The sequence below is a fragment of the Cheilinus undulatus genome, linkage group 16, assembly GCF_018320785.1.
Source record: "Cheilinus undulatus linkage group 16, ASM1832078v1, whole genome shotgun sequence".
NCBI classification, from domain to species: domain Eukaryota; kingdom Metazoa; phylum Chordata; class Actinopteri; order Labriformes; family Labridae; genus Cheilinus; species Cheilinus undulatus.
In genome coordinates, this window is record NC_054880.1 from 15,719,574 (window position 1) to 15,735,408 (window position 15,835).

The 15,835-nt window shown below is 39.0% G+C and overlaps 2 protein-coding genes across 5 annotated transcripts in view; one reads left to right on the forward strand and one right to left on the reverse strand.

Moving 5' to 3' along the window:
- The window catches only part of LOC121524170 (exostosin-1c), a 165,311-nt gene extending 158,890 nt beyond the window's left edge, over positions 1-6,421 (reverse strand). Inside the window, exon 1 of one of the 2 annotated variants that reach the window (XM_041809428.1) lies at positions 6,253-6,421. The gene's annotated coding sequence lies outside the window, so the exon portion shown is untranslated. Of the gene's footprint in view, positions 1-5,344; positions 5,467-6,252 lie in introns of those variants that run through there. The other variant, XM_041809430.1, reaches the window with a different exon arrangement.
- LOC121524171 (probable thiopurine S-methyltransferase) lies at positions 667-15,697 on the forward strand. 3 transcript variants are annotated; one of them, XM_041809433.1, is made up of 9 exons: positions 667-757; positions 12,694-12,816; positions 13,060-13,152; positions 13,311-13,443; positions 13,560-13,612; positions 13,715-13,789; positions 14,745-14,830; positions 15,150-15,194; positions 15,338-15,697. In XM_041809433.1, the coding sequence occupies exons 2-9, from the start codon at positions 12,719-12,721 to the stop codon at positions 15,454-15,456; spliced, it is 702 nt and encodes a 233-aa protein (XP_041665367.1). In that variant the 5' UTR covers positions 667-757; positions 12,694-12,718; the 3' UTR covers positions 15,457-15,697. The 3 variants fall into 3 exon arrangements, with proteins under 3 accessions (XP_041665367.1, XP_041665365.1, XP_041665366.1); XM_041809431.1 differs by lacking the exon at positions 667-757 and adding an exon at positions 11,280-11,546; XM_041809432.1 differs by lacking the exon at positions 667-757 and adding an exon at positions 11,283-11,458.
- Positions 15,698-15,835: the final 138 nt, after the last annotated feature.

Genomic DNA, 15,835 nt, shown 5'->3' on the forward strand with positions numbered 1-15,835 from the left:
TATTGCTACGTACCTTATATGTCTCTAAAATGACTATAAAAATACTGAAATATCCCTTTAAGATGACAAACTAATTATTGCAATGCTGAGAGATAGATAGGGGCAAACTGATTAAGAACAGGCAAATATGATACAAATGATTCAATACGGGGTTTCACGGAAACTCATCGTGCAATCTGATGCCACACAATAAGTTAAGATACAATACAATACAATATATACAGTATTGAATTTATATAAATATTAGGGGTGTAATGGTATAGAAAAATTTCGGTACGTACCTCGGTTTTGAAGTCATGGTTTGGTACGTTTTCAGTACAGCAGCTGAAGCGAATAAATTAATTTAAAAATCTTAATTTTAATTTTTTTTTAAATTAAATTGTATTAAAATAAATAGGCTGAATAAATTACACTTAAATTATTAATAATGCAGCCCCTTCCAAAAGTTCTTCAATGATTGAAAATATTAATAAATAAATACATTTTTGAATTACTAGGTTATTTCAACTGATATATTGACATATTTATACCCTACTTTAAATGCTAAAATTTCCGAGCCAACCTGAATGCATCGTCATACAACCCTGTGTAAGCTTAAGTATACAGGCCGATTTCAACACGGACTTCAGCACTGGATTACTTTTTAACCAATGGGACCTACTACAAAGTGAAATCTGAGGATAACTTTACCTATGACGCAGCTGCAGACATGAAGGAGTCCTCTCTTTCCCCCCTTCTCAGAGGCTGATAGTTGAAGGTAAAATTAATTTGATTCACAGAGCCAGAGCACCAGTGTTATAATGAAAACAATCTTAAATAATAGGAAATTCATAACGGGCTTGTGAGACTTTTGTTGTTCCTCCTTGTTATACACAGCTACTGAATAATGTCAGTGCTACTGTTGTTGTCTTTGTCCACTGTTGTATTTTACTGGGAAACAAAGTGTTCCTAAACGGGGCACTTTTATCTGGGAATATTAATGCTGTTGCTGTCGTTTGCTGTGGTTGAGTGGTTGCCAGGACAGTGTGACAGTGAGTTGCGCTCTGGTTTTCTGTCTATGAGCTTCATTTCACATGTATTGTTCGGTACACATCTGTACGGTACCAAGAGGCCCGTACCTAATTGGTACGGTACGAATACACATACCTTTACACCCCTAATAAATATATAGAGTATATATATGCATGTGTATACATATATATGTGTGACTGTAGAATACAAATGCTCCTTAAAGCATAAAATGTAGGAAAAATTCAGTGTAACGTGTCATTTTTGCCTCACTTCATATTTCATCTTTTTTCACTGCTGTCTGACTTTATCCTGCAGCCGTTTTTTTATTCCCTCTGTGAATTTCTACTCTGGCCAGTTCCCCTCTGTTCATATTTCCTTCTTTCATTTCATAAACTCACTGTGAGGAGTCATGAAGTTGTGTCAGTGCGAGTCAAGTTGGCACAGAAATCTGTTTGGAGTGTGACCTTTGGCACGAGCAATTCAACTACAGTATCACCTGCATCAGGAACAGGACATACTGCTGTACTGACATACTCTGCATGAATGTTTGCAGCTCTCTGTCACTCTTCTGTTTTTAATTTTATCAATAAGAGCTAGCATCGATGCACTGCATGATTCCAATGATTCTCTTGTTACTTCACACTATATTTGCAACCAAAAACACAGTGACAGCTGAGCTAGTAGGAACATTATTTAATATTCTTTGATGGTGGCAGAGAAATGTGCCACCCGCAGCCCATCTGTCCTGTTGGAGATGTGTGTGTATCATGTGCCAAAACATTTCACGTGTTCTGAAAATTTCCTCAACATTTACAGGGTTGATTAAAAAAAGCTTTTAAAGCTGCTGGATTAAAAAAGAACTATACACAGTATAAGGATGTCAACTATTTCAATGACTTCATACATTTAAATGTTTCAGAACGGCACAATCAAAAAGTATGGAAGCCCTAACGGACATAAACCCATGCATTATACTATACTGTTTTGTAGTTAGTTTATTTCAGCTGATTTATCAAGGTCCTATCTTTTATTTTGTTCTCCCTGGATAACAATAGTGGATGTTCTGTAAAGATCTTGAAACAAATAACTCATTGCCACAGGGGATCAGCAACATTTTCTCCACATAAGAAGATAGCTACGTCACAATCTTGAGAAAACAACCCAAATTTACTTGGTGCCATGGGTAAATGGAGTAAAATTAAATGTGTGGATTATTCACTTTGGGGTTCTGTAGAAAAGTACTGAAACTTCAAAAAACTACATCTATTTCACGGTTAAGAAAGGGCCCTATGATTTATGCGTTAACAGAATAAGAGACAGAATTGTCCTGGTATTCTTCTGGAAAATCTCAGTTTAAAAGACCATGTAGCCCTATCACTTTGATCTACTCAAGACTCGGGATACCCTTCCTTCCTCTTATTGTGAAAGTCCCTTCATTTCAGAAACAGATCTAAAACAAGACAAACCAGGCTTTCATAAACAGTGTTTTTCAAAAGCAAAGCTTGTCTGCTGTGGCATGGTGGCCTGGCCAGTGTTAGCAACAACAGCAGTGTTCTTCCTTGTTTTTCACATGGCTTTTGGACAACAAGTTGTCTTCACCTGCACTTTTATGAGTCCAATCACCTCCCGCTGCTGCGTGTGAATGTGTAAGAATGGGATTAGCTAATGCTGATGGACACTCTACGCCATCACTGTATGAATGGGAGTGTAGGGGCAAAGGTAGGCAATTGCCTGGGGCCCTGGACTACTAGGGGTCCTGGGAGGACATAATCAACCTAACCCTTTCTCCTGCGCCAGCTGGTACTCTGGCCCTTTGGAATTTTAAGGGCTTAACACTGTCATTAGAAGTGAAAAATATGAAGTAAGCTTGGTCATGTTATAGACTGTTAGAAAAAGGAAAATCTTAATATCCTGACAAAGTCCAGCAGTAATGGCTCACAGAGAAAGAAAGTAACCCTTTAGTGAGGGGAAAACACATGAAAAAATCAAACTCACAGTGTGTGCTGCCTGCTTTCTCTGTCATATAGTAGTCAGAAAACCAGTTAAGGGTCCAACAAACAAAACTAGCAAATTCATTTAGTCCCAAAAACAAAGTAATTTGGAATTTCATCAAAACACTATAAAAACACTGCTTATCTCTGACGCAGCATATTGTGCCTTTGTTTTTCTGTTTGTCATGTCTGACATGGGTTGTGTATTTAAGAAAGTTCAACATGTCTGTCTCTTAGACTCTAAAGAACAAAACAAAAGCACCCACATGATCCTGTGGTCTGTTTTTGGCGAGTACTGTTGGCCACTTTTTTTGAGTGGCTTTAGTTGGTTAAAAAAAAATGACCAAAAAGACAAAGAAAAATTCAGAAGGGAACAACAGGGTTCCTTCTTACTTTTAAGAATCAAATTGAAGACTTTTAAGCGCTGAGCTGAGAAAAATAAATACCACTTCCTGTGCAGCAAGCAGGCAAAAGTAAGATGAATGTGGGATTTATCAGCACACCAGACAGAGCCTAATGCACTGTTAATGAAATGAAACATCTTTGGGTCATAAAAAAAAACAAAATAAATTTGATCATTTCTAGCACTATAGCCTCTTTTCTATCAAAATGAAATAAAGTGATATTAATCAACATACGCTACAAGTATACAAAAACAAAGAAATCTAATCAATGTAGTTTAATAAATGTAGTTTTAGTTAGAAGTTCCCACACTTTTTTAGACCTTAATGGCCTTAAATCTAAAGAGTCTGTTTTAAGGACTTCAAAGGTCACCTATTATGTAAAATACACCTTTTCAGGCTTTTCTAACAAAAATATGTGCCTCTGGCCTGTCCCACTAAGAATCAGAAAAACCCATTCCCTCCTTCCCCTCTTTCTCCAGCTTACAGAAAATGTGTGCTAAAACAAGCCGTTCTCAGATTTTCCCCTCATGATGTCATGTGGGGAGTTAGCCCCACCCCCAGGTCCGGCTGGTCCTCTTCATTTGGAAGAAAGTTCTGCCCTCCACTCCTGATCCTGCTCTCAGCTGAGAGGAGGAACAACATCCATTAAGCCCCATTCATTTCCTGAGAGGGGCGGGACCGGGGGGGCGACAGCTCATTAGCATTTAAAGCCACAGACACACAAGCAGCTCGTTCTGAGCAGGGCTGAAACAGAGGGGGTTTTAGACATACAAAAATCCCACACTGGAGTGGTTTCAGTAACAAACTTCACAGTCATGTTTTGGGGACCTCTGAGACCAATATAAACTTGTCTTAAAAAGATAAAATATGTGAACTTTAAAGATTTTTCAACAACCTGTAGGACCCTGGAACAAATACTACTCTCATTTGGTTACCAGATGTCCATTTAGAGTTTCCAAATAGACATTAAAAACCCACCTGGATATTTCCATACAAAAACATTGCAAACCAGTCATTTTTGATTCATGTTGCATCAAATTTATAGATAAACAGATATCCATACATCACTGCTTTGTGAAGACTGCTTAAAAGAAGATATGAGTAGCCTTTTCTTTGATAAATAAGAGTTTAAAAAGGAGAGAATGATGGATGTGGAGGACCCCCATGCCTGTGTTCATCTTGGGCCCCAAAACTGCTAAGTCCACCACTGACCTGCAGTGAAAACCATTTCAAATTACAAATCGATTCTCCAAAATAACCAACAGCTGGTTCCCAGGTATAACCCTGAGAAAAAGCCACTCAAGAGCAAAAAAGATGTAGTTTCTGTGTAAACCTTCAGTCCTTAGAGCACTTTGCAGTTTAAGGAAAATGCATAAAAAGAGAAGAAAACCCCAGCTGAGGTAGGTTGGTTCTGCTTACAACTCCACAAACTTCACATATTATATAAGGAAGCAAAAAGGTCTGCACTCCAGGAAGCTCCTGTTCTAGGACTTATTTAGCAACAACAAGTGACGTTTGGAGCCAACATTCTCTTCTTCAGCGCTATAAGACATGCTCAGACTGTGCACAGTGGCTCTACACGTCAATTGTTGTTGCTGAATGAATGCAATGGGAGCTTTTTGGTGCACAAAGCTTTTTGATCTTTGTGCTTTTGGATCCAGCACTTACTAAGGGATATGCATCTTTTTTTGATTGTCACATAACATCCCTACAATATGACAGAAATATCAAATCTGCCAGTGGCAGTAAATCGTAAATCTAATAACAGTCAGTACCAATATTGCATGGATAATACAATGTTGAATGCATAACAAAGTTTACAGTTCTGGCTCCCTGCAACAGTAGCAGAGAATGAATCATTTAGAACCATAAAGGCATCAGTCATACAGTATCTGAAAGGTAGATTATCCTGTCAAAACATGCCACCTCTCAGCCTACCTGTCACACAATGACACAGACATCCAGTGCAGGTGGCGGGCAGGTTCATCCAGTTCTGTCCTCTCCCCTTTCCTCCTGAACTGTTGAGCGCCTTGCTACACCTCTAACAGCCGTAGAAGATCCAAAAACACCAACTTCTCCATTTACAAGCCCTGCGATCAGATTGAGTCACAAAGCCGGACAGAGATACGCACCGTCCGGAGACATAATCCGAGCTGGAGCGTCCCTCTCTCTCCCTCAGAATTTCCCCGATTGCTCTCTTTTTCTCTCTGTGTTATGTCCTTCATTATCCAGCATGCATCACCATCATCATCAGTCCCTGCTGCTCCGACAGCCACCCAGATTTACTGGCACAGGCTGTCAGATAGGCTAAATGCTGGCATCATAATCCAGTGGTGAATTAAAGTGCCCCTGTTGCACTTACACTCAGTTTAGGTTACACTGACCTTCCGGGATTATTTCATCGCTATATCATCTCAAAAGACTCAACAAAAGATTGTAGTTTGGCGCTTATTTTGGAGTGGGATCCAACATGTGCTATTCCAGTGAGAGCAGCGTGAGTGACAAAGGCAAACAATACAGCAGGAGCTGACAGCTGTTAAGGTGGAAAGGTAGAGATAGATCCGCTGCGATACAATCGCAACCTGTGCCGTCAAGGGGACAATTGGATGTGTTTTATGAGCACGAGCGTGGATTTATAGGCGCTTCAGACTGGAGGATTTATCCATAAGAGCGAAATATTAACCACAGCAAACTCTGACTACACTAAATACACCTTTAATCTCTCCATCCGTCATTACTCAGATGCACCTACAATGAACACAGCCTCCAACACACAGACACCAGAAATCACCCAGCACCATGCCCGCTGCGCTCACACTTCTCCCCGACACACAGCTCGCCCTTACCGGGTAACGAGCGACGCTCTCCCGCTCTCTGGTCAGTTTCCTCTTCACACCACGGCCGGGCATTTGCGACTCAATTCCGCGTGTAAGGGGCAGGTCTTCCCGTCGGGATATGAATGATGAATGTGCGTGCTAAATTGTCCATTTTTTTTTTTCCATATCCACAACAGTCCACACACAACGACCCGCCCCCGGGCGGTGCTGATTGGTTCAGAGGCTCCTCGACGTCTTCGTCGCACCGTAAAGACAACACACACATCTGGATGCGACCCCGCGCGACTGGAGCGCTTTGGAAACACCGAGTTACGCACAGGAATAGAAGCGACGTGGAGGGGCGTGACGTTTCTCAAGGCCCCTTTAAATGCAGTCTCATGTTTATTGTAAAGATTTGGTCTCATTTGCGGAAATTCAGCCCATATTTAGAGAATATATCTCAGTAAACACTGCCCCACTTTCATGCAGAGTTTAAGTGACATTTACAGCAGGAGAGTTTGTAGTTTTGCCTAATTTTGTAGTTTTTTTGTCCAAACTAAAATCTAGCAGTGCTGAGTCTGGCCCAGACACACATTATCACTCAAACTCAAACATTTTGACAACAAAAACATGAAAATTGAGCAAATATTTCGAAAAGAAGCAAACACGATTTAACAAATGTGACATATATTGGTTTAAAATCTGCCGCAGACTGCACCAGGCTATTCTGCTGCTGCCTTATCTCCTTAATACTAAATGTCAGCCTAATTTCCATATTTTTGCATATTTCTTGGGCTTAAAAAAATGCTAATATCACTGAAGACAAAGCTGAGAGTGACAGAACACCTCTGAGCCAAAGTGACAGCAGCATGTCTGAGACTCTGGCGCCCCCTTGTGTCTGGTCCTTTCCTCTTCTCTCTCTGTTCTCACATTGGTTTGCTTTGGCAGATTATCTTATCTCTCTCTCTCTCTCTCTGGCTCTGTCTCCTCCTGGCTCCAGAGCAGCGCTGAACCGAGTCAGGCTGGGCAAGCGAGACTAATCACAGAGCAACAGAGCACAGGCTCCCTGAGGGAGATTAGTGACAGCTGTCACAGTCTCACTGTGGATACAGCATGATTTCACGGGACAGGGGAGGCTGAAATGAATGCATTAAAGTGCAGTTATTTCTTGAAAGAGTTGGCCTAAATATTTCAATTATACACATCACTGAATTAAGAGTTATTGCAGAGATGATAGGTGTTATTGCACAAGAATATCTGTTATCTGGTCTGCCCACAGAACTGGCCTTGCCCCTGAAATGGAGCCTCTCTGGTTGTGATTTATTGACGATATCAGTTCATGTGTGTTGGATCAGCAGATCTGGTGCTCGAATCCTAGCTAACTTTTAACCGATTTTTGCTCATTTTTGAGCCAATGTTTTGTTGCTTTTAATAATTTTTACTACTTTAGCTACTAATTTTTGCTACCTTTAACCAATTGTTGCCACTTTTTAACCAGCTTCTACCATTTCCACCTGTTATTGCCCCTCTTTGGCATTTTGTAACCCAAAATGTTACAATGTTACAATGTCATTTAGCAGACGCTTTTCTCCAAAGCGACGTACATTTGAGAGCAAGAACAACACAAGCAATGATCTAGACAAGAAGAAACAACATCAGTAAGTGCCATCAAGTGCTTCAGGTCCAATTGGACGCAAGTGCTGCCATGTAGAGTTTAAGGCAGAGTACCTAAAATATACGTTGTTTATGTAGTTTTTTTTTTTTTTTTTTTTGTTATTAGACAGCAACAATGAATCAAGGAAAATGTGGGATCACTAATCGCCATTCATTAGACTTCACAACAACTATTTACCAAGTACCAAGTGCTGGATCATTCCCAAAGAGCTGGGCAAAGAAATCCCAGAAGTAGAGCAGGACAGTGCGAGCTAACTATAGTTGGGAAACTCATTCAACCACTGGGGGCAGCAGTGGAGAATAGTCTGGCTGAGACTCAATCTACTACTGGGGATAACAGTAGAGAATTGCCTAGCTAAGTGCAAAGTGTTCTCTGAAGAGCTGGGTCTTTAGCCTTCTCTTGAAAAGTAGACAGGGAGTCTGTAGATCGAATGGAGTTGGGTAATTCATTCCACCATTTAGGGACAACAGAGGAGAAGAGTCGAGCTAGTGACTTAGGAGCATGATGTGCTGGAAGTACCAGACGCCTTTCGCTGGCTGAGCGTAGTGGGCGAGAAGGGGTGTAGACCTGGATGAGGGACTCCAGGTAAACAGGAGCAGTTTTAGTTACTGCTTTGTAAGCAATGATTAGAGTTTTGAATTTAATGCGAGCTGCAACTGGAAGCCAGTGTAGAGAGATTAAAAGAGGCGTGACATGAGCTCTCTTGGGTTGGTTGAAGACCAGACGTGCTGCTGCGTTCTGGATCAACTGCAGAGGTATAACTGTGCATGCAGGTAGGCCTGCCAGTAATGAGTTACAGTAGTCAATACGTGATATTATAAGAGCCTGTACCAGGAGTTGTGTAGCATGCTCTGTCAAGTAGGGTCTGATCCTCTTGATGTTGTAGAGGGCGAAACGGCAGGATCGAGCAATCGAGGCCACATGGAGCTTGAAGGTTAGCTGGTCATCAATCATGACACCCAGATTCCGGGCTGACTTAGTGGGCAAGAGATTATTTGATCCAAGCTGGATATTGATCTGCGGTTCCATAGTGGGACTGGCTGGGATGATAATGAGCTCCGTTTTGGGCAGGTTGAGCTGAAGGTGACGTTCCCTCATCCATTTAGAAATATCAGCAAGGCAGGATGAGATCCGAGCTGAGACAGTTGTGTCATCTGGTGGAAAGGACAGGAATAGCTGTGTGTCGTCTGCATAGCAGTGATAAGAAAAGCCATGGGAGCGGATAATTGCACCAAGTGAGGTGGTGTATATTGAGAAAAGTAGGGGACCAAGCACAGACCCTTGAGGCACCCCTGTTGATAAGCCATGCAGTTTAGACACTCCTCCCTTGTGCAGCTTTTATTCCATTTGTTTGTCTCTTTTAATCTATTTGCCTATTCTTACCTATTTTTCTCACTCTTTAACCACTTATCAGCACTTTTTTTTTTCACCAAATCTTGTCATTTCTAACCCAGTTTGCCAATTTTCTCCTTAATTTTACAATTATTTAATATTTTTTCCCCATAAAGTTTATTCAGATTCTTTTATTGTATTCTCTTTTATGCTGACGTTTTTGCACATCATCAAAAACAAAGAATGGGCCATTCTTCATTGTGATTTATTGATGGTATCAGTGTATGTGTGTTGAATCAGTAGCATTGTCTTTACTCTCCTGGCTAACTAGCATTTACCTCATTTTCAAAGGGGAAAGTGTGTAAAACAATTATTGGGTCTGATGTAGATAAGATTTATTTCTGCTACTTTTTAACCCATTTCACTACTTTTTTTAAAAATCCATTTTGCCTCCTCTCAATGCTACTCAAAACCCTTTTTTTGCTGCTTTTAAACCATTTTTTTTTTTGTGATTTTGACCATTTTTGCCACTTTTAATCTATTTTCACCACCTCTTGCCCATCTTTGCCACTTTTTAGAAACCACCATCAACCCATTTTTTGCACATTTTAACCCATTTTTCCTTCTATTGCCACTTCAAATCCATTTTGCCCCTTTTACCCATTAGTTTCTTATTCTTTCTGCCTTTTGTAAAATTGTTTTTGCCACTTTTGAGCCCTTTTGCCACTTTTTGCCCATTTTTGTCACCTTTAACCCATTTGTAATACTTTTTGCCTATGTCTAGCCTATTTTAACAATTATTTCATTCCATTCCCTTGAAATTGTCTCAGTTTCTTTTACTCTGTTTTCTTGCATCCTGATGTTTGTGCACATTGTGGCTTAGCTTTGAAGTCTGACATTATTTTCCTGATAGTTTAGTTCAATGTGCTCATCCACGTTGTTATCATTACCTAATAAAAGTAAAAGAAAAGGGGTTTACATTTAAACATTGCATCAAATAATGAGGTATATGTCTAAAATCACTAATTAGGGGCCAATGGGAAATAATCTCTTTGTTCATGTAGTAAATTATAGCAATTTCAAAACGTAAACCCATTTTCTTAAGACAGAGTTCCCTTTATATTTGTGATGTTAACAATGTGGGCACACTGATTAAACTATTTGGAAATTACTTTATAGTGGACTATATAGCTAAACCATGATGTGCACAAACATTGGGACACCAGAGAATAAAGTACAAGGAATTGAAATAACTGTAAGGAGGAAAAAGATTAAATCATTGCAAAATTAAGATGAAAATTGGGAAAGTGGGTTAAAAGTTGCAAAAAATGGCTGAAATAAGTGGTGAAAACTGTTACTTTGATATTTAATGATATTATGAATAAATCCCAACTGGAGAAGACCAGTTCTCTGAGTTTTTCAGGGGCCAAGCAAATTCTGTGGGCAGACCTGACCCGGGCCGTCTGCATACATGGCCATCTGCATCCCCAAAGGTTAAGTTATGAAGCAAAGTTCAGACATGTTACATCTAGGTTTATGAATAAAATATTTGTCAACTCTTATAAAAAATTTTTCCAACAAACTTTGCTCTGGATTTATTTTATTTACAAGAAACTATATATTAAAATCTCTTCTGATTTTAATTAAACAATAAAACGCTTCACTCAGAAAGCTCTGTTGGAAAAAGTTTAGTGAGTCAGCTTCATAATGTTACGAAACCTCAAAGGGTCAATTCAGGTACCGATATTTATTCCAGACACAAATTAAAGAAATCACATTAATAGCTGCTCAACTAAAGAGACGGCTTTTAACGTTTTAAGTTGCGAGTATGCTCGTATATAACCTAAAAGTTTAGTTAGTAGTCACATTGGTCAACGTTTAACCGTTGAGTCATCGACAGATACTGGTATCTCCTATGTTTCTCTGCAAGTGAACGCAGCATTAGGCTCCTCCTAAACCAGAAGTGAAAGCAGTGGTAAGCGTGTTTTCATGCCCCGCGTTTTGCCTGTCAGGCAAAGTTATTTAGTAATTTCTCGCTACTGTCTGCTCATTCACCGCTTGTGGCGAATGTAGCCATTGTCTGACAGACTAAACTCAGGACTTACGTCTTTATATGACTCCCTCTCGATTGTTCGGGCAAACAGTTGCATTTCACCCAAGTTTCCTCCTGACGTCCTCTACCGCCAAGTTGGTGCTGAGCAAACATTAGGCTGTCTTCTTTCAGTGAAGGTAGGCTGCTGATTTAATCAGCAAACATGCGGGATTCTGGTTTCTTCTTTAAAGTGGTGGGGTTGGTTTTATGCCAGACTGCTGCTAGGTAAGCCCAGACTCAGAAAAATATCAATGAACTTCCATGTGGTCCATTCTTCATTTCATAACGGCATCATGTCAGTTATTTACTTAGGTGAAATATTTATGTTTTTGTTTTTTCAAACTAATTAGAGATGCATGTTATGCAATCTGACATCTTTCCCTGACGTCACAGTGTGGTAACTCACGCGGCTGTCACGATACCAGATTTCTCAATATGGTAATCCTACAAGTTAATTCAAACGATATCAATATATCTATTTTTGGTTACAAAGAAAGGTGTAGGTAAACTTGTGTGCACTGTCTAACCCTCACAAATAAGTTGGCACACACTGCCAGGATTTTTGTGTAATTCAGACGGTGTGAATGAGCTTTTTGGGGAAAATTACAAATTGAGATCCCTAGTTTTCCACATTTGCAAGTCAGTCTGTTTACATGATCTTTGACCTCCTCTCTGCCTGCAGCTTTTTCAATAATAATCTACCAAACACTTACGTCAATAGGTTTTGTGTTCAGAAGCTACAATCTTGCCACAGGCTCTTAAAACTATTGTTAAAACTCCTGTTTGGAGTTTTTAGGTGTTCATCTGTTGAAAATTAACTTACCAGTGACGCTTCAATTGCCTTACATCTTTAGGAAGTTGTGATTAATGCGAGTACAACCATTCAAGATGCAACCAACCCAGCTTTCATAATCCGTACATTCACCATGCTTAGGCTCACTCAAAAAGAAAAAATATCCGTCTTGTTTTAGTTTAATTTCAGCTATGCCCTCAAAGGTTGATTTAACTGCGACTTGATGAGACCCAAAATGATGAACTTATTTCAAAAGTATATAATCTGATCTGTCAAGAACTGTGACTGTGCTCTTAAAATCAAAAAAGAGCAAGTAAAATGTATCACTCTGTTGCATGGCATTAATTTACCTTCCACCATAGCTGGTAAGTTGATTAAAATCACCTGCCACTGCACAAAAACACTGTCATTCGGGTGGTGGTGGGTGCTACATAAAATGACTCCCTGACCTACTTTTGGGTCCTGACCCACCATCCAAAATCATGGAGGTGGTCTGCTCTTGCTTACAGCCTGTCCTAACGGTGTGCCAGTCAAATGAGCATCAGTGATCAAATCTCTCTTCTCTCTCTTTGTTTGAAGTTGGTCAAAGGCAAACAAGACAAGCATGCTGTCATCACAGGCCAATCGGGTCATGGCAGTCGGAGAATGGGAGGAGCGCTGGCAGGAGGACAGGATTGGCTTCCATCAGCCTAATGTACACAAGTAAGGATCCGACTTTGATTAACTTCCTCAATGGGAGGACAGTTTACAGATTAAACTGACTGTAAATGGCCATTCTCCCTCCACTAATCCCACAGAAATGTCAGAAAAGCTGCATAGAGCTTTTAAGATTATTAAAAGGCCTACAAAGACCTTAAATTCTGAGTGTTTTCCACAGAGTTTTTGTATAAATTGATTTAACATTGACACAAATTGCTGTTAAAAGTGTTCATTTGTTTCTGACAGGATGCTGGAGGCCCATGTCGATAAAGTTGTTGCTGGGCGGACAGGAGTTCGTTTCTTCTTCCCTCTCTGTGGGAAAGCAGTGGATATGAAGTGGTAGGAAAACAGCACTTCATCCAATAATTAAAACACATTTGATGTCAACTTTTTAAATAGTCAAATCTCCTTAAAAATGTAAATGTCCATATGAAAAACATTCTTTCATTGTAGATGACATTTTTCTAAGTTTCCTCTACTTCCTGTGTAAATCTCAGGCTGGCAGACATGGGCCATTCAGTGGTGGGGGTGGAGATATCTGAAAAGGCAATTAAACAGTTCTTTGAGGAGAATAATATGACCTACAGTGAGGAAGCAGTCCCTGGAATACCTGGAGCAAAGGTTTACAAGGTGAAAGAGTCATGCATATTCCTGGTTTCAGAATGAAGGAGTTCACGTTCACTAAGGAAAGAAACGTTACACTGATATGAGTGATATTAATAATCCATATTATATTTATTCTACAGGGCTCAGAAAGAAATATCTCTCTATATCAATGTGACTTATTCAACTTCTCCAGGTTAGTGAACTGTCCAAAGTTTTTCATCTCTTTATAGATATTAGTCGACTTCCATGTGGGCCATTAAATGTTCTAAAGATAGTCTTCTTTGTCTTCTTACAGTGCCATCGGGGGTCAGTTTGGGGCAATATGGGACAGGGGATCTTTGGTGGCGATCAGCCCAAAAGACAGAGAAAAGTAAGATGAGACTGAGGCCTGGACTAGGATTTGATGTCCATATTTTAAAAATGACACCACAGATGAGTAAAATGTATGGAAGCCCATTTCCACCACATAAAAAAGAAAAATATGGAAGTCACGCAATTAAAAAAAAAAAACAAATCCTAAATCAAAATTATGAGATAAAAAGTCAGAAATATGAGATTAAAAAAACATTATTACAACTTTTTATCTCAGATTTTTATCTCAAAATTGTTAGTTTTTATCTCATAGTTTTGACTTTTTAATCTCTTAATTGCGACCTTTTTTATCTCATAATTATGACTTTTTATCTCATTATTTTGAGCTCAAAATTATGACTTATCTCATAATTTCGACCTTTTTTTCCTCATAATTTTGACTTTTTTATTTCATAATTATGACTTTTTATCTCAGAATTTTGGGCTCATATGTTTAAATTTTTTTCTCATAATTGCAACCTTTTTTTTTATAATTCTGTCTTTTTATCTCACAATTTTGAATTTTTAAATTGTGATTTTTTTTTCTGACAATTTTTGACTTTTTATCTCATAATTATGACTTTGTATCTAATGATTTTTTCTCAAAATTCTAAGCTCATAATTTTGACTATTTATCTCATAATTTTGAGTTTTTGTCCAATTATTTTGATCTTTTTATCTATAATTTTGACTTTTTATTTCAACATTTTGTCTTTTATCTCTTAGTTTCAACTTTTTATCTCATAATTTTGACTTTTTATGTCATAATTATGATATAGGATTTTTTTTTTTCCAAGAAGTGTCTTGCTTTCACATTTTCTCTTTTTTATTTGGCAGAAATGGGCTTCCATAATCATTTGAGGTTAATATAAAACTGAAAACTAAAACCAGTTTAGGTGGTCTTGTTGAATAACTGTTTTTAATGCATAAACTCTCTATAATGTCTGATTACACTGTCTCTCACTATCTTACAGGTATGCTGCTCTCATAATTTCCCTCATGGCCAAAGACTGCAGATACCTCCTGGACACTCTGCTGTACAATCCTGAATTATATTCTGGTAACATAGAGTCTTTCATACAGCATCTCTGGTTTTAGAAATCAGGAATATACAGTCACTGACCATTTTATTAGGTACGCCTGCTTAACAGTTCATCAGCACAGATATCTAACCAGCCAATCATATGGCATCAGTGCATCCTCTTATCAGGTCTACATGTCTAAATGCATTGGTTTCTGCCATGTGATTGGCTGATTAGATGTTTGCATTAATGGACAGTTGAACTGGGAATACCTGTGGTGAGTCTGTGTAGCTGCAGTGTGTTAATATGCTTCCAGAGAACTTTTGTAGCAATTTCAGATTGTGCCTTTTCTCTTAGGTCCTCCATTCTTTGTGCCTGATGAGCAAGTACACAGCCTGTACGGTGAGTGCTGCTCTTTGTCCTAAAACACAAGCCTTAAAACCGAACATACAGTATATGACAGCCTGATAATACTGCGATACTTTGACTTCCAGTAGAAATAGATTATAGAAGATGCTGTTAAAAACTGAGACTCTCTTCCTCAGGGAGCAGCTGTGATATCGAACTCCTGCAGTCGGTAGATGCCCTGACAGACCGGACCAGGAACTGGGGGCTGGATTTCCTGACTGAAAATGTACACCTCATCACTCTAAAGACCAGTTAAAACTAACTAATAAGTAAAGGGAACTTGGGAAAGACGTTTTAGGGGGTACGTTTTGCAAACACATATTCAAGGCAGTATTTTAATGCTTAGACATTTTATATAGTTTCATTTTGGGGCCTGAATGGTGGTGTACGTAGGAAAATGTTCCAGGAATTTCTGTTGTTATTTTTCAAACACCCTCTAAATACTGTAAACTACAAAGATTTTAATGCAAGAAAAATTAAAAACTTGTTTTGATAAAGTGTCTCTGCCTTTATTGATGACATTTGGATGGCTGTCCTGTCTTACAGTTATAGAGGGCTCTTTTTAGCATCCAAATGTATTTAACAATTATAAGACAAAGCAACTGAGGAAAGAGTGACATTAGAATTCTCAATTG